This window comes from Gossypium arboreum, chromosome 6 (genome assembly GCF_025698485.1).
Source record: "Gossypium arboreum isolate Shixiya-1 chromosome 6, ASM2569848v2, whole genome shotgun sequence".
NCBI classification, from domain to species: Eukaryota; Viridiplantae; Streptophyta; class Magnoliopsida; order Malvales; family Malvaceae; genus Gossypium; species Gossypium arboreum.
Genome location: NC_069075.1, coordinates 75,813,944 through 75,832,182, shown reverse-complemented (window position 1 = coordinate 75,832,182; position 18,239 = coordinate 75,813,944). Strand labels below are relative to the sequence as shown.

At 35.6% G+C, this 18,239-nt stretch overlaps 1 protein-coding gene across 1 annotated transcript; it reads right to left on the bottom strand.

Moving 5' to 3' along the window:
• Positions 1-13,267: 13,267 nt before the first annotated feature.
• On the bottom strand, positions 13,268-17,367 carry LOC108465795 (pentatricopeptide repeat-containing protein At1g80880, mitochondrial). Its single transcript, XM_017766176.2, has 2 exons — positions 16,642-17,367; positions 13,268-15,222 (listed from the first exon to the last, which is right to left on the bottom strand). Exons 1-2 carry the CDS (start codon positions 17,244-17,246, stop codon positions 14,166-14,168), a joined length of 1,662 nt encoding a protein of 553 aa, XP_017621665.1. The 5' UTR covers positions 17,247-17,367; the 3' UTR covers positions 13,268-14,165.
• Between the last annotated feature and the right edge of the window lie 872 nt (positions 17,368-18,239).

Genomic DNA, 18,239 nt, shown 5'->3' with positions numbered 1-18,239 from the left:
CTCACTTGATAAATTAGCGAATTATATATTGCTGAAATTGTGAAGTTGCACGGAGTACCTATGTCTATAATATCGATAGAGATCCAAGATTTACCTCGAGATTTTGGAAAAAGTTACAAGAAGCTTTGGGTACAAAATTGAACTTTAGTACCGCATTTCATCCACAAACAGATGGTCAAACGGAAAGAGTAATCCGGTACTCAAGATATGCTTAGATGTTGTGTTTTAGAATTTGGAGGTAGTTGGGAGAAATATCTATCTTTGATTGAGTTTGCCTACAATAACAGCTTATCAATCAAGTATACAAATGGCACCGCATCTGAAGCCTTATATGGTCGTAAGTGTCGGACTCCTTTATATTGGACCGAGCTTAGTGAGAAACAGATTCACGGAGTTGATCTAGTTAAAGAAACCAAGAGAAAATAAAAGTAATTCGGATTGCTTGAAAGTCGCTTCAGATCGACAAAAGTCATATGCAAATTTAAAAAGAAAAGAGATTGAATTTCAAGTGGGTGATAAAGTGTTCTTGAAGGTGTCACCATGGAAAAGATTCGAGATTTAGTCGAAAAGGCAAGTTGAGTCCGCGTTTTATTGGGCCGTCATTTAGATTCTTGAGAGAATTGGACCATGGCATATAGGTTGGCCTTACCGGCAGAGTTAGAAAAGATTCATAACGTGTTTCATGTATCAATGTTATGACGTTATCGCTCGATCCTTCACATGTGATTTCCCAACGAAATTGAGATTCGATCGGATATGACCTATGAGGAGGAACCAATAAAGATTTTGGCTCGAGAAGTTAAACAGTTAAGAAACAAAAGTATAGCCTTAGTGAAAGTATTGTGGCACGACATGGGATAGAAGAGGCTACGTGGGAACCCGAGGAAGCTATGAGGAAACAAGACCCAAACCTCTTTATGGTAAGATTTTCGGGACGAAAATCTCTAAAGGGGGGAGAATTGTGACAACCCGAATTAGGGCCTAATCGAATAGTGGTTTCGTGACCACAAATCCGAGATAGAAATAATTGTTTTATAAATATTTTGGGGTTTATGATATGATTGCATGATTGTGTGAAAATTTCGTGATGAAATTCTATGCCTAAAGTGTTTAAATTGAAAGTAGGGACTAAATCGAATAAGTTGCAAAATTTGCATACTAGAAATTTTAGTATGAAATTGTTTTGAAATATTTATTAGGAGGTCTTAAATAGCAATTCTACCAATTTTAAGTTCATGGACAAATTTAGGACATGGAAGGAATTTTTGGAAAGTTTAGTAGTAAGGGTATTTTAGTCATTTTGATATTAAATGAAATAAAATGGGAAAAATAACACAAAATAGTCATCTTCCCCATTTAGTTGCTGCCAAACTTCACTCTCTCCATAGCTAGGGATTCTTCAACTTTCAAGCTCCATAGTAAGTGATTCTAAGCCCGCTTTTAATGTTCTTTACGCTTTTGGAATCCGGAAGCTCGATTAAGCTTATGCTAGTAATAATTTAACCTAGGGTTCATATTTGGAAAAATACCCATAAGTGAAATTTGTGTATTTTGATGTTTTATGATAGAATATGAGGTTTTAAATTGTGTTAAATAATTTGTGCTACTCGGTTTTAAGTGAAAACGAGTAAAATGGCATAATCGGTAAAAATACCTAATGTTCATAACTATATGATAGAGTGGGAATTTGATGTTGTTGTAGAAGAGAAAATGTTCAGCATATCATAAAACATAAGAATAAGGGCTGAAATTAAATTCCGAGCCTAGGGGCAAAATTGTAATTTTGTAAAAGTTAGGGGCAAAATGTAATTTTTCTACAATGTGATTTTGGATTGAAATAAATAGTATGAGTATTAAATGAGCTAAATGTGTTATTATAGATCAAGAAAGGCGCGAACCCGACCTCGAATCTGGGAAAGAAAAAGTTTTGGACTAAATTGCAAAATTTCCATATTTTGCACCAAGGTAAGTTGTATGTAAATATTACAATAATTTTATGTACATTCTTATATTTCAGCCTATTATATAAATATACTAGCTGATGTTAAAATATAAATTGACTATGGGAAGAATGGAAATAAATACAGAGAGAGAGATCCTGCTGAACATTCTGAGAGATCGAATGAAATAGAGAGCGTAGCTAGGTCACATGTATGATGCTGAGTGCACATCATGTGTACAAGAAAGCTACGAGACACCCAGAGTAGCTAGGTCACATGCGTGATACGAGATGTATCCCATGTAGACAAGAGAGCTACGTGAAAGATAAATGTAGCTAGGTCGCATGCGTGATTCCAAGTGAAGGACACCATGTAGACAAGAGAGCTACGTGAAAGATAAATGTAGCTAGGTCGCATGCGTGATTCCAAGTGAAGGACACCATGTAGACAAGAGAGCTACGAGACAAATCGGCTAGGTCGCATGAGTGGTACTAAGTGTTCCCCATGTGTACAAGAGAGCCGAACTAAATGAAGTATGATGGTGGGGTCAGTGTCAAAACCGTTAAATATCGAGGATTGATCCGAATTGTTCAACGGGATGGTTTTGTGGTGACATTGTGGTTTGGACCTACACTTATAGTGAATGAAATGTGGTGAAAATGAATTGTGGCATATACATATATACGATAAAATGAGGTTAGCATAAAGAATGTGTGAAAGAGTGAAATTAGTATTAAAACTGTTTTAGATGGCAGCAGTGACGTGATTTTGAAAAATCACCAAAAATAGGAGGAATATAATTAGAGGTTGAATGAGATGTGAAATTAAAGCTTAATGAGTCTACTTTCATATAAAAGAAGCAGGGCAAGCAAAGGAATTCTATATTTTGAGATATTTACAATTGTAACTGACTTGCTCAGGATGAATACGTGATCCCTGTTTCCACTTTGAAAAATCATTAAAATTGTACAAAGCAAACTAAGAAATATAGTTTACATGCCTAAATTCCTTATTGAGACTAGTTTTAAATACAACAGACTTCAGGGTTGTTTGAGTTATGTACTGAGAGAAATTCAATTCGTAGTGGACAGAGGTCAGGCCAGTCGAGCTGTGTAACAGGGGAAACTTTAAATAATAAACTGTACTAATCTGCTGAACCAAAAATTATAAAAAAATTTAGCAAGAAGCTTTATGAGTCTAGATTCAGGAAATTTTACGGATATGAATTTCGAGTTTTGTAACTCGAGTTATGATTTATTTAGTGAATATGACACAGCAGAGACAGCTTAATCAAGTGGAATAAGTAGTGAAGTTAAAGTAGACATACTTGAATTGTTGTGTAAAGATGTTAGATTCTTAAATTAGTATTTACATACTACTTACTAAGCTATAAGCTTACTTCGCTTTCTCTCTTTTGTCTTATAGTGTTCTCCACTTGCTCAGAGTCAAGGATCGTGAAGATCTACCCGCACTATCATACTTTGGGGTATTTGAACTAAATGTTTTGAATTATGGCATGTATAGTAGGCAAAAATTATTTTGTTATGTGTCATATTTGTCTAGGTTTAAAATATTAGTTACAAGATTTGACCAAGCACTTTGTACAAGCCATAAAAGTTGGCTAATATTGTTCAAGATATATGTTATACGATGCATTATCAAATGGGATGACATATTTCTATCTTGGTATATGTTATGTTCGTAATACCTTGTATCTGCTCCTACGACGAATAACGGGTAAGGGTGTTACAATTAGTGGTATCGAGCTATGGTTTAGTCGGTTCTCGGACTAATAAAGTGTGTGTAAAAGTCTAGCTATACATGCCATAAAAATATTGTGATAGTGTGGTGACTCGATTATTCTAAACGTGTTTTGTTTTAATATAGTAATGGATCCTCAAGGAACTGCGGTGATGATGTTTAGTAATGCGCCGCTCCGCACAAGGGACCGCTACTGGGAAAGTAGACTGAGACATTGGGACAAGGAGATGAGGCTCGGACGCCTTTCTCCAAATGATGAACAATTGGTATATCTTGAATTTATTCGAGCAAATCCAAATGCTCAACCTCCTCCACCCCTCCTATACCTCGACGATTCTCAGAGTCAGCCAAGGTATAAATTTGGTAAGAATGAACAAGCCTCCGGTTGACAAGATTCAAAACAAGGGGCAAGAGTTTAGAGCAAAGGTTGATGATGATCCCGAGAAAGCGGAATTCGCTTGAAAATTCTACCCGTATTTGATGAGCTCTCATGTACACTTGAGGAATGCTTAAAGTGTCAGATCACTTTTGAGAGATTCGCCTACCACCGGTGGAAGACTTTGGTTGCATGGTGCCAAAAGAAAAGTTACTTGGGATTTCTTCCAGAAGAATTTAGAAAGAAATACATAAGTCACGATTTATTGATCAAAACGGAAGGAGTTCCTTGAATTGAAGCAAGGAAAATGTCTGTCGCAGAGTATGAACGCGAATTTGTAAGACTCAAAAGTATGCCTGTGAATGTGTGTCCACCGAGGCCATTATGTGTAGAAGATTTGAAGATGGGCTGAATGAGGACATTAAAGTGTTTGTAGGATTTTGGAGTTGAAAGAATTTGTAGTATTGGTTGATCGAGCTCTTAAAGTCAAGAATTGAACAAAGAAAGAAGAAAAGTCGCTATTGAGGCTCGAGATGTCGAAAAAGACAGATAAGTAAGCCATTTCAATCTCAACCAAAGAGGTCCAAAGAGACAAACCCTCGAATGACAGCTTCAATTGGGGATTTACAGAGATCGTGGTAGAGCATATTCGGGTCTAAAGCTCAAGCTACTTGGTGGCAAGTGTGGGTAATGTGCGACCTAGAAAGCCCGAGTGTCAAGAATGTGGCAGCAACATTATGGTGAGTGTTGGGGACCGAGCGAGCTTGTTTCAAAGTGTTCTCATGAGCATTTTATTAGAGACTGTCCGGAGAAGGTTAAAGAAGAAAGATTTCAGAGTGTTAGATGTAATACCACCGCTAGTAGAGGTAGACCACCGAGAAATACTGGAGGTGGGACTAGTAGTAGAACTGTGATGAAAGATTTAACGGCAAGATCGTAAGCTAGAGCACCTGCTAGAGCTTATGCTATACGTGTCGAGAAGATGCATCATCTCCGATGTCATTATCGGTACATTTTCTCTTTATGATACTATTGTTATTGCATTGATTGATCCCGGTCCACCCATTCCTATATTTGCATGAATTTAGTATCCAATAAAAAGTTGCTGTTGAATTTATCGAGTTTACGATTAAAGTGTCGAACCCTTAGGCCAATATGTGCTAGTTGACAAGGTTTGCAAGAATTGCCCATTAATGATTCAAGGTCACTGCTTTCCGCCAACTTGATGTCAAGTTACCATTTGGTGAGTTTGACGTTATCTTGGGAATGGACCGTTAACATTGTATGATGCTAAGGTAGATTGTAAACAAAAGACACTAGAGTTAAAATGTGAAAATGGAGAAATTCGTGGGTTGAAACAGATTTAATCAAATAAATTGCCTATGGTGATTTCGCACATGTCCGCACGTAAATACATGAGAAAAGGGTGTGAAGCTTATCTAGCTTATGTAATGAATGTTGAGATGTCTCAACTGAAATTTGAATCAAGACCTATAGTCTGTGAGTTTCGGATGTATTTCCGAGGAATTGCAGGTTGCCTCCAAACAGAGAGATAGATTTTGCCATTGATTTGTTGCCGGCATCGCACCGATCTCGATTGCTCCATATAGAATGGCTCAATGAATTAAAAGAATTGAAGGCTCGCTTGTAGGAGTTAATGACAAGGGATTTGTGAGACCGAGTTTCTCTCCCGGGTGCTCTCAGATTATTCAGAAGAAGAAGGATGGTTCAATGAGACTTTGCATTGATTACCGCCGACTTAATAAGGTGACTATAAAGAACAAGTACCCATTGCCGAGGATTGATGATTTATTCGATCGCTTAAAGGGGCCACAGTGTTTTCAAAGATTGATTTGAGGTCCGGTTACTATCACCGAGAGTTAAGGAGTCGATGTGCCGAAAAAACCGCCTTTAGGACAAGGTATGGACATTATGAGTTTCGGTGATGCCTTTTGGCTTAACAAATGCTCCACCATATTTATGGACTTAATGAATCGGATTTTCCGCCATATTTGGATAAGTTTGTAGTAGTGTTTATAGATGACATTTTAATTTATTCTCGAGATGAGTTTGAACATGCCGAACACTTGAGAACTATATTGCGATCTTGAGAGAAAAGAAACTGTTTGCCAAGTTTAGTAAAAGTGAGTTCGCTTCGTGAAGTCGGATTTTTGGGGCATATAGTCTCGTGATGGTATTCGTGGATCCAAGCAAGATTTCGCGATCGTTGATTGGAAACCGCCAAGAATGTATCTGAGGTTAGAAGCTTTTAGGCTTGGCCGGTATGATAGGCGTTTTGTTGAAGGATTTTCGATAATTGCCTCTCCTATGACTAAATTGTTGCGAGAAGAATGTTAAGTTTGAATGGACTGATAAATGTCAACAGAGTTTTGAAAAGTTGAAAGCACGATTGACCAAGCACCAATTTTAGTACAGCCGAGTCGAAAGGAGTTCGTAATTTATAGTGATGCATCATTGATGTGCCTTGGATGTGTGTTGATGCAAGAGGGCAAAGTAGTAGCTTATGCTTCGAGGCGCTTAAAACCGCATGAGAAGAACTATCCTACACATGATTTGGAACCGTCATTGTTGTTTTTGCCTTGAAGATTTGGCGACATTATTTATACGGTGAAAAATGCCGAATTTTTACCGATCACAAAAGTTTGAAGTACTTGATGAATCAAAAGGACCTAAATTTGCGACAAATAAGATGGCTTGAATTATTAAAGGATTATGATCTAGTGATTGATTATCATCCGAGAAAAGCAAATGTAGTTGCTTGACGCCTGAGCGTAAAATTTCTTTTCACTTTGAGAGCCATGAACACGGGTTAGCATTGTCGATGACGGGTCAATTTTAGCGAGAGATGAGCTAAACCGTTATTTCTCCAGCTTGATTTGTGATGCTCAAAAGAATGATAGTGAGTTGCGGATCAAGAGAACTCAATGCGAATTAGGTTATGACTCGATTTTCGAGTTGGACCAGATGACTGCTTGATGTTTCGAGACGTAATATGTGTGCCAAAAATGATAAATTGATTCGTAAAATATTACATGAGGCGCACAATGGTCATTTATCGTTCACCGGTAGCACAAAATGTATAATGATTTAAAGAAGTCAGATTGGTGGCGGTATGAAAAGGGACATTTCAATTTGTAACTAAGTGTTTGATCTCAAACAAGTAAAAGTTTGAACATCAAGTACCTTCGTGATTACTTCAACCGGTAATGGTGCTCGAGTGGAAATGGGACAAGATTACCATGGATTTTGTAACCGGTTTGCCTTTAACTCCTAAAAGAAGGATACTGTTTGGGTAGTGGTTGATAGATTAACAAAGTCAGCCCACTTTATACCAAGACGCACCGATTACTCACTTGATAAATTAGCCAATTATATATTGCTGAAATTGTGAAGTTGCACGAGTACCTATGTCTATAATATCGATAGAGATCCAAGATTTACCTCGAGATTTTGGAAAAAGTTACAAGAAGCTTTGGGTACAAAATTGAACTTTAGTACCGCATTTCATCCACAAACAGATGGTCAAACGGAAAGAGTAATCCGTACTCAAGATATGCTTAGATGTTTGTGTTTTAGAATTTGGAGGTAGTTGGGAGAAATATCTATCTTTGATTGAGTTTGCCTACAATAACAGCTTATCAATCAAGTATACAAATGGCACCGTCTGAAGCCTTATATGGTCGTAAGTGTCGGACTCCTTTATATTGGACCGAGCTTAGTGAGAAACAGATTCACGGAGTTGATCTAGTTAAAGAAACCAAGAGAAAATAAAAGTAATTCGGGATTGCTTGAAAGTCGCTTCAGATCGACAAAAGTCATATGCAAATTTAAAAGAAAAGAGATTGAATTTCAAGTGGGTGATAAAGTGTTCTTGAAGGTGTCACCATGGAAAAGATTCGAGATTTAGTCGAAAAGGCAAGTTGAGTCCGCGTTTTATTGGGCGTCACGAGATTATCGAGAGAATTGGACCAGTGGCATATAGGTTGGCCTTACCGCAGAGTTAGAAAAGATTCATAACGTGTTTCATGTATCAATGTTATGACGTTATCGTTCGATCCTTCACATGTGATTTCCCAATGAAATTGAGATTCGATCGGATATGACCTATGAGGAGGAACCAATAAAGATTTTGGCTCGAGAAGTTAAACAGCTTAAGAAACAAAAGTATAGCCTTAGTGAAAGTATTGTGGCACGACATGGGATAGAAGAGGCTACGTGGGAACCCGAGGAAGCTATGAGGAAACAAGACCCAAACCTCTTTCTGGGTAAGATTTTCGGGACGAAAATCTCTAAAGGGGGAGAATTGTGACAACCCGAATTAGGGCCTAATCGGAATAGTGGTTTCGTGACCACAAATCCGAGATAGAAATAATTGTTTTATAAATATTTTGGGGTTTATGATATGATTGCATGATTGTGTGAAAATTTCGTGATGAAATTCTATGCCTAAAGTGTTTAAATTGAAAGTAGGGACTAAATCGAATAAGTTGCAAAATTTGCATACTAGAAATTTTAGTATGAAATTGTTTTGAAATATTTATTAGGAGGTCTTAAATAGCAATTCTACCAATTTTAAGTTCATGGACAAATTTAGGACATGGAAGGAATTTTTGGAAAGTTTAGTAGTAAGGGTATTTTAGTCATTTTGATATTAAATGAAATAAAATGGGAAAAATAACACAAAATAGTCATCTTCCCCATTTAGTTGCTGCCAAACTTCACTCTCTCCATAGCTAGGATTCTTCAACTTTCAAGCTCCATAGTAAGTGATTCTAAGCCCGCTTTTAATGTTCTTTACGCTTTTGGAATCCGGAAGCTCGATTAAGCTTATGCTAGTAATAATTTAACCTAGGGTTCATATTTGGAAAAATACCCATAAGTGAAATTTGTGTATTTTGATGTTTTATGATAGAATATGAGGTTTTAAATTGTGTTAAATAATTTGTGCTACTCGGTTTTAAGTGAAAACGAGTAAAATGGCATAATCAGTAAAATACCTAATGTTCATAACTATATGATAGAGTGGGAATTTGATGTTGTTGTAGAAGAGAAAATGTTCAGCATATCATAAAACATAAGAATAAGGGCTGAAATTAAATTCCGAGCCTAGGGGCAAAATTGTAATTTTGTAAAAGTTAGGGGCAAAATGTAATTTTTCTACAATGTGATTTTTGGATTGAAATAAATAGTATGAGTATTAAATGAGCTAAATGTGTTATTATAGATCAAGAAAGGCGCGGAACTGACCTCGAACGGGGGAAAGAAAAAGTTTTGGACTAAATTGCAAAATTTCCATATTTTGCACCAAGGTAAGTTGTATGTAAATATTACAATAATTTTATGTACATTCTTATATTTCAGCCTATTATATAAATATACTAGCTGATGTTAAAATATAAATTGACTATGGGAAGAATGGAAATAAATACAGAGAGAGAGATCCCGGTTGAACATTCGGAGAGATCGAATGAAATAGAGAGAGCGTAGCTAGGTCACATGTATGATGCTGAGTGCACATCATGTGTACAAGAAAGCTACGAGACACCCTGTAGTAGCTAGGTCACATGCGTGATACGAGATGTATCCCATGTAGACAAGAGAGCTACGTGAAAGATAAATGTAGCTAGGTCGCATGCGTGATTCCAAGTGAAGGACACCATGTAGACAAGAGAGCTACGTGAAAGATAAATGTAGCTAGGTCGCATGCGTGATTCCAAGTGAAGGACACCATGTAGACAAGAGAGCTACGAGACAAATCGGCTAGGTCGCATGAGTGGTACTAAGTGTTCCCCATGTGTACAAGAGAGCCGAACTAAATGAAGTATGATGGTGGGGCCGTGTGCTGAAACCGTTAAATATCGAGGATTGATCCGAATTGTTCAACGGGATGGTTTTGTGGTGACATTGTGGTTTGGACCTACACTTATAGTGAATGAAATGTGGTGAAAATGAATTGTGGCATATACATATATACGATAAAATGAGGTTAGCATAAAGAATGTGTGAAAGAGTGAAATTAGTATTAAAACTGTTTTTAGATGGCAGCAGTGACGTGATTTTGAAAAATCACCAAAAATAGGAGGAATATAATTAGAGGTTGAATGAGATGTGAAATTAAAGCTTAATGAGTCTACTTTCATATAAAAGAAGCAGGGCAAGCAAAGGAATTCTATATTTTGAGATATTTACAATTGTAACTGACTTGCTCAGGATGAATACGTGATCCCTGTTTCCACTTTGAAAAATCATTAAAAATTGTACAAAGCAAACTAAGAAATATAGTTTACATGCCTAAATTCCTTATTGAGACTAGTTTTAAATACAACAGACTTCAGGGTTGTTTGAGTTATGTACTGAGAGAAATTCAATTCGTAGTGGACAGAGGTCAGGCCAGTCGAGCTGTGTAACAGGGGAAACTTTAACTAATAAACTGTACTAATCTGCTGAACCAAAATTATAAAAAAATTTAGCAAGAAGCTTTATGAGTCTAGATTCAGGAAATTTTACGGATATGAATTTCGAGTTTTGTAACTCGAGTTATGATTTATTTAGTGAATATGACACAGCAGAGACAGCTTAATCAAGTGGAATAAGTAGTGAAGTTAAAGTAGACATACTTGAATTGTTGTGTAAAGATGTTAGATTCTTAAATTAGTATTTACATACTACTTACTAAGCTATAAGCTTACTTCGCTTTCTCTCTTTTGTCTTATAGTGTTCTCCAGCTTGCTCAGAGTCAAGGATCGTGAAGATCTACCCGCACTATCATACTTTGGGGTATTTGAACTAAATGTTTTGAATTATGGCATGTATAGTAGGCAAAAATTATTTTGTTATGTGTCATATTTGTCTAGGTTTAAAATATTAGTTACAAGATTTCGACCGGTTACTTTTGTACAAGCCATAAAAGTTGGCTAATATTGTTCAAGATATATGTTATACGATGCATTATCAAATGGGATGACATATTTCTATCTTGGTATATGTTATGTTCTGGTAATACCTTGTATCCTGTTCCGGCGACGGTAACGGGTAAGGGGTGTTACATCCATACTATTTGGTCCTCACTTATTTACCTATCAAATTTTCTAAGTCTCTCAACTAAATCCTTTCGAGCAAGATTCACATTCCTAAGATAAAAATTGAATCATCAAATTTTTATACAAGTACTACCACACATATAAGGTATGCAAATAAAATTTTAACTAAATTTTATGACTCGGTTTTGTGGTCTCGAAACCACATCCCGACTAGGGTCAAATTAGGGCTGTTACAGTTACACAGGGTTGGGCATGGGCTGGGACACGGCCATGTGCTCCCATTTCGAATGTTCACACGGCCTGCGACACGGGCATATCTGGTGGCCGTGTGAAACACATGGCCTGGTCACACGGACGTGTGTCCCCTGTTTTGAGAAAATTTTCAAAGTTTCATGAAATTTTCTTAAGTTATCAGTTTAGTCCCGAATCATTTCCAAAGCATGTTTAGGGCCTCGTAGGCTCATTTTAGGAAAAAATTGATTGACATTAAATGATGAATGCTTGAATTGATAAAATGTATGTTAAATGGATATTTAATTTTTTTGTAAGTCCAGTAATGCTCCGTACCCCTATTCCGACGTTGAATACGAATGAGGGGTGTTACATGACCCATCTGCTACTTTGACCTTTTTGTTTCCTGCACAAGGTGTGTAAGTTGAAACAAGGAAATGACTATTAGTCATGTGATCACTAGCTCTAGAATTAACGATCCACGTGTTTGTTTTACAAGGCTTAACACTGAAAAAAACAGAAGAATCAGTGCCTGATTTAGCAAAGGAGCAAGAAGGACTATTGGATGAATTAGGAATAGAAGAATTCATCCGAAACCGTGGTGACTGAAAAAGGTTGTATAGATGCTCTAGTTGTTCCTTAATGAATGAATACCCTTCCAGAGAACTTTGCTGTTCACAATTTCCACTCTCGGTAGTTGTTTTGATGGCAAAACTTTCTATCTCTGTTTGGTTACTGGATCTATTATCTCCAGTTAAGTTTGTTTAGCCATGGTGTTACTGGAGATTTAACATAACTCAGATGCCATGAAAATTTTTAAGAGAGTATAATCAAATTGTTCTCATTTTATTAAGTAAAAAATTGAATATAAATAAAGAAAAGTCTCATAAAATAACTGGGAAATAATTCCTTATTCTAGTGAACTAATAAAAGATAAAATAAAATATTCTTAAAATATCTTAAATCTTAATTGATTATTCTAATATTTAGCTACCTAAATAACTTTTAAAAATTATGCCAAAATATATGGGGCTTCAACACGTATTTCAACACCAACTCCATGCCAATATTTTCTAGATCGTTTAAGGTATATTTTCAACCTTTCTCAACCCAATTTTGCTTCTCATATATAAATCCATGAGTTATAATCGCCAAAAGTACTTTTTAGCAAATGCGACGAGGTGTATTTAACATTTTAACATTTCTATCATGATTTTTTTCTTTTCAAAAAAATATGTTTATTAAATTATACTATTGAGCATTATTAAAAATTATGTTGCTACTGGTTTTTATATTTATTTTATTTATTTAATATTTAAAACTTTGAATATTAAATTTTATAATTTTATAAATATATATTTGCTCTCGTAAACTCTTTTATATATATATATATAGATATATTCACATGTATATATGACATATACCTTATTACATTTATTAAAAATAATATGTATAGATTTAAAAATTTAAATGATAAATATCAAAATTTGATTCACTTCTTAAATATTCATTATTTATTATTTTAACACGTTAAATATATTATACTATTATTTAAGTGTGTGACTAAATTGATGTTACGAGTTAACTTAACACCAACTCAATTAAAAAATTACTAAAATAACCTTACATATTTTAAATAAGTTATATGATTACAATAGTACTTTTGTCGCTTTCTTATTTGAAAAAAAGTTACACTATGCTACGAACATCTATAAAATCTTTTCTTTTAACCAAAGTTCTATTTGAATATTTTTATACATTTCAATTTTATTACACAAATAGTTTTTCCCACATTATGGTGTAATAATCTTGAAAAGTTTTCAAAATATTCTTCACAAATTTAATATAGTTGGGAAGTTAAAAGAAATCATCCCCCAAAAAAAAAAAGGAAAAACAGGTTTCAGTTAGAAGCAGCAGGTATATTATTGGTAACCTCAAGTCTCAAATTATCTATTATGATTTACAATGTCTTGTTTATTTGAAGTTGAGCTTGCTCTCGTCCAAGAAAAGAAAAAATCCAATCCAGGGGAACCTAGGGATGCAATTCCTTTTTTTCCATTTTTTCTAGGTGACTAAATATATAAAGAAATCCCAAGTGTCAATTACCATGTAATTCTGTTATGAAGTTTAGCTAGGTAATAAATGTACAAAACTGCATAGGAGGCCTATAAGGTCAGTGCTAAAAAGCATTCAGTTTTCCCTAGCATCCATTGTATAAGCCACACTGATTGAACAGGTAGTCCCAAATATTCTACACCTTTGAGACTAAGCCATCTCCATAAATATCTCAAACGCATCTTTCAAATGTTGGGAACATTCTATAATCAAGCGCTTTGAGCAACCTCATCACCTCGGTTTTAATAGTTTGTTTCTCAAGTCCAAAATGGTTATTATGTATTAAACCCAATTCTGTCAAAAAAAAAAAAACGATTCTTAAAGCAGACAGATCAACACAAATTATGTGAGTTCACCTGCTATGATGCTGTTTTTAGCCACCCGCCCTGGAACTCTTTTCTTTTAGGCTTCACCAAGATTTGGTGGAGCTCATGGTGGATTAAAGATCTTCCTATATCATCCTTAGACCTCAAGCTGTACCACACATCTACCACTGTCAGTCCTCACTCTCTACATCTGAAATAGCCCCAGTATCCCTTTTACAGATTCCATCTATTTCAAAGAAGCAATCGCTATCCACGAATGGTCAACCTTCAGATTTAAAACATATTAAGAGCATGGAAGAAATTTTCACTTTCACACATTTAGACTTTCAAATAGTACCATTTCCTCACGTCTTCTTCATCTTTTATCAGCATTGACCTTTTTCTTCTGGCCTGATTTCTTGCCTTTCCTTTCATTTAATTGTTTACTTCTCTTAATCTCTATTCGACCTCTCTGTCTCATATTGCCACTATGTTGCTTTGGTTCCTCCAATAGCTTCTTAATCTTGGGGTCGTCCAAAAATCCACAAGATCTCATCTCATCATAGTATTCCCTGGCTTTAACTAGCCATCCAGATGTTGCTAGCCCTTTCACTAATATTACATAATGACGTGAATCAGGGAGTACCTCAAAACGCTTCATTTCTGCCCAAATCTTCAACCCATGCTCAGGTTGCTCCACTTTGAGAAACTTCCCAAGAATAAAGAGGAAGGTATCACCAGTAGGACCTACACTGCCAGCCTTCATACAGTCAAGAATTTCCAAAGTTCCTTCAAAACCTACACCATGAAGAAATGCATGGTAGGTTTCCATGGTTGGGCTAAGATTCTCTTCTTTCATGATGGACAAAATATTTCTTGCCTCTTCTACCTTCTCTGATTCACAAAGAGGACGTATCATTGCATTGTAAGTGGCAGAATCTGGCGGCAACCCAGATTTTTTCATTTTCTTGAGGATGTTATAAGCTTCATTTAAGCAATTTTCGCGAGCCAGGACATACACCAGTGAATTGTACACCTCAATGCCTGGATCCCAGCCCCTTTTCTTCATTTCATCATAGAGCCGCAGTGAGTTAAATAGATCTCCAACTTTTGAGAAACAAGAAATCATGTAAGTATAAGAGGTAGCATTTGGTATAATGCAGTATTCTGACATTTCTCTCCAAACTCTCTTTGCTTCAACTACATCAACCAAAACATTACACCAACCATTGAGAATAATGTTGAAGCCATCAGCATCCAGTGGGAAGAGCTTCTTATTTACAAGCATTATCTCTTCAGCCTCTTCAATGTTGCCATATCTACATAGAGCCTTTAGGAGGGTACTGAACGCTTCTTCGTCCGGACTCATTCTGAACTTCTCCATAGTATGAAAAGTTTGAATAGCCATGCATGGATCACTTGCAGCTGCATATCTAATTGACGCCAAATGAAATGAAAAAGGAACAAACAGTATATAAGAACAAAATGTTAACAAATTATATGCCTTGCATGAATGTTTGTGAAATGATATCATGGAGAGTAAAATGTTAAGTCCTGTGGAAACCCTAGGAAGCCTTGATTCCTTTGGATATCTAACTTACAACAGTTTTAAAATATTGCAAATGCACACTGAAAAGTGTGGGAGAAAAAAGAAGCAAGGATCTCAGTCCACCAAGATAGGACATCAATACAGGAGAATTCACTAGACAAACTGCAGAGGACTCAAGTGGTTAAAAATCAGAACTTGAAAGGAGAAAAATAAACAAATTATGAAGTTTAGAAACTATAACAGAAACAATCAATTGGAACACTGTTATCAATGCAACCTATTACTAAATTAACTGAAATGAATACAAAGGGGAACATGACCAAAAAGCGAAGAAACGGGGATGGAAGGAGGGAATGAATGCAACAAAATAGATCCAGTGTTGTTAAGGCATGTGTTAGTCACAGCGCTGTTCCATAGCTACACAACAAAAGTGCCTGTCCTTTTCAGGCAAGGCACACTTGATCATATGTATGTCTGGTGCACCTAGGTGTGCATTTCTTTAAGGCAATAGGCAAAAAAAAAAATGAAGAAGAAGCTGGTCTGATGGAATTTCACTTGCATTTCTTTTATTTTCATCTTTGACCCTTAAAACTCTTAGGTCTAATAGTAAAAACTGGACAATATTAAATTCTCTAGTTCTCTAGTGATTTCAACAATAACTTTAAGACTATGTGGTAAGGTGCACACTGGCTAAAATAAAGGAAAAAGGAATTTTAAATATAAATATGCATAGTATTCACTCAAACAAGAGTTTTTTTGCTGTGCCTTCTGTCTCGGAAGAAACATAAGGTTTCTAGTGCCTTGAGTGCACCTTGCGCCCTTAATGACTCCGGATAGATCACAAGGAATTTAGTACCAACAACAAGCTTATAATTATAGATTTATTGACCTGAAAAGCGCACATTTTTAGAAAGCGTTGCAACATAGAGTTACCGAGATATTTATAATATACAAGTACAATCACTATGCTTATTAGCAAAGTTATAACTAAGTTCGCAACTTAATTCACATTGATGAAGATCCTAAATGTGCGAATGAGGCCTTAAGCAGTAAGATGGAGGCTTGGGACCTTTCAGTCTCAAGTAAGTTCAACTTTAGATGGTTATTCTTGACTTAATACAGGGCTTTGTCATAGTTTTGCTCTTTCACCTTGATGTAGTATTTGTGTCATACATGTAATATTGTAAAGAAAAATCTTGTGTATCCAAAGAACAGAGGAATATTTACAACCACTTGCATGCTAAACAAACATAGCCACAAAACCAAGTCTAGTCAATGAAAGGAAAAGCAAGCTGAGGCTCACCTATCAATCATAATAAACATTGCCCGTCTTGTATCCATAGAAGAACGATATAAGTCGCGAATCAAACACCAGGCCGTGTTAAACTTCCTATGATTTCCCAACACCCATATCATCAACTCATATGTTTTTTCACCGCTACTTCCCCATTTTTCACCCCACTTAAAAGCCAAAAACGCCAGTCTCCACTCTTCTCTCAATGTCCAAATCACTGAACACACCAAGCCTAGAGTTGCCTTGATCCCAGACTCGTCAAGGGAAGCCATGGCCTCAGTTTCAGAGCTAAAATGGGCAACCCGTTTGAGCAAATGAAGAAGAGCTGGTTCCTGCGGACCAGGATCATGGTTTGGTTGTGGAGTGGTCTCGAATGGGTAGTTTAGAGTCTGGCTTGAAAGGGATTGGAGCGTGGAGAAATTAGAGGTCACTACTGGGGTTTGAGAGGATATGAAGAATGTTTGATGAAATGCCAAAGAGAACAAATAAAGTTGTTGAACTGAGGGAGAAGGAAAAGGTGAGGGAACAGTGGCAGGATACTGAAGGAAAAATGGGGATAGGATCTGAGAGTGAATTCTTTGGAGCCTTCTTGCTAGAGAAAAGAGGGCCATCATCTATATACCGAGTGAAGCAACTAGCAAAGCGAGTACCTTTTCGGTTTTGAAAATTTGTAGCTATGATTGTTATTATTATTTTTGTTCGACTGTAGCTATGATTATTTAAATGACCATTCATAAAAGACTTAACATAACAATCGTATTTAAGAGGTAAAATTGCAACATTTTCTCTGCTTAAATCAAGATTTTATTTTAAAAAATTAATCTCTTATTGGTTCAATATTTTTTTTGTACAAATATTATTATTTTTTAAAGAGAAGTCTTTACGTCAACATTATAGGCTATTCATAAACATAAGATATTATTTGTTATAGCCTTTTGAATTTAAAGTGTCATAGAAACAATTTTAGATATCTACATGTAAAAGTACTATCAACCCTTTATATTGAAAGATAGATTGTATTTTACCCCTTATATTAAAAATTAATAAATTAGTCATTATATGTTACAAAAAACATGTAAATTAGTCATTTCAATAAAAATTTTATCCATAGTTGTTGCTAAGGGATGATTTGACTTATTTTTAAACTTTTTTTTATGTAAGTGACATGAAATTAAAGAATGAGTAGGATTCAGTAAAAATATCATAGAGGTTCAAATATTAGAAGTCGGATTATATTTTGTTCATTCTACTCAAAAATAGGTAAATTAATCCCTATTCATTAGATCAAAGAGAAAAATGGTCATTTGTTAAAAAATGGGTTCAATATAAAATCAGTATCAAAATTTATCCACTTCTCCAAAATTGATACTTATAGTCTTTTTTATCTTAGATTGGTACCCGAACTTTTTTCTTATCATTTAAAGCGTTACTTGAGCCTAGCGTAGTTAAGTTTAGGACAAGTGCTAGAATATAATTGTGACACATGGTATAGATGACGTCATAGTGATGTCATAATATATATATTTTAAAGAAAAAACTTTTTCTTTTTTTGACTTTTTCCCCAATTAATGTTGTTCCTTTTTTTTATTCTTCTTCTTCTTCTTCCT

Coding starts and splice junctions, on each gene's coding strand:
- LOC108465795 (XM_017766176.2), bottom strand. CDS start 17,246: ATGATGGCCCTCTTTTCTCTAGCAAGAAGGCTCCAAAGAATTCACTCT. Junction 15,223..16,641: donor ATGTTTATTATGATTGATAG/GTGAGCCTCAGC, acceptor GGCGTCAATTAG/ATATGCAGCTGCAAGTGATC.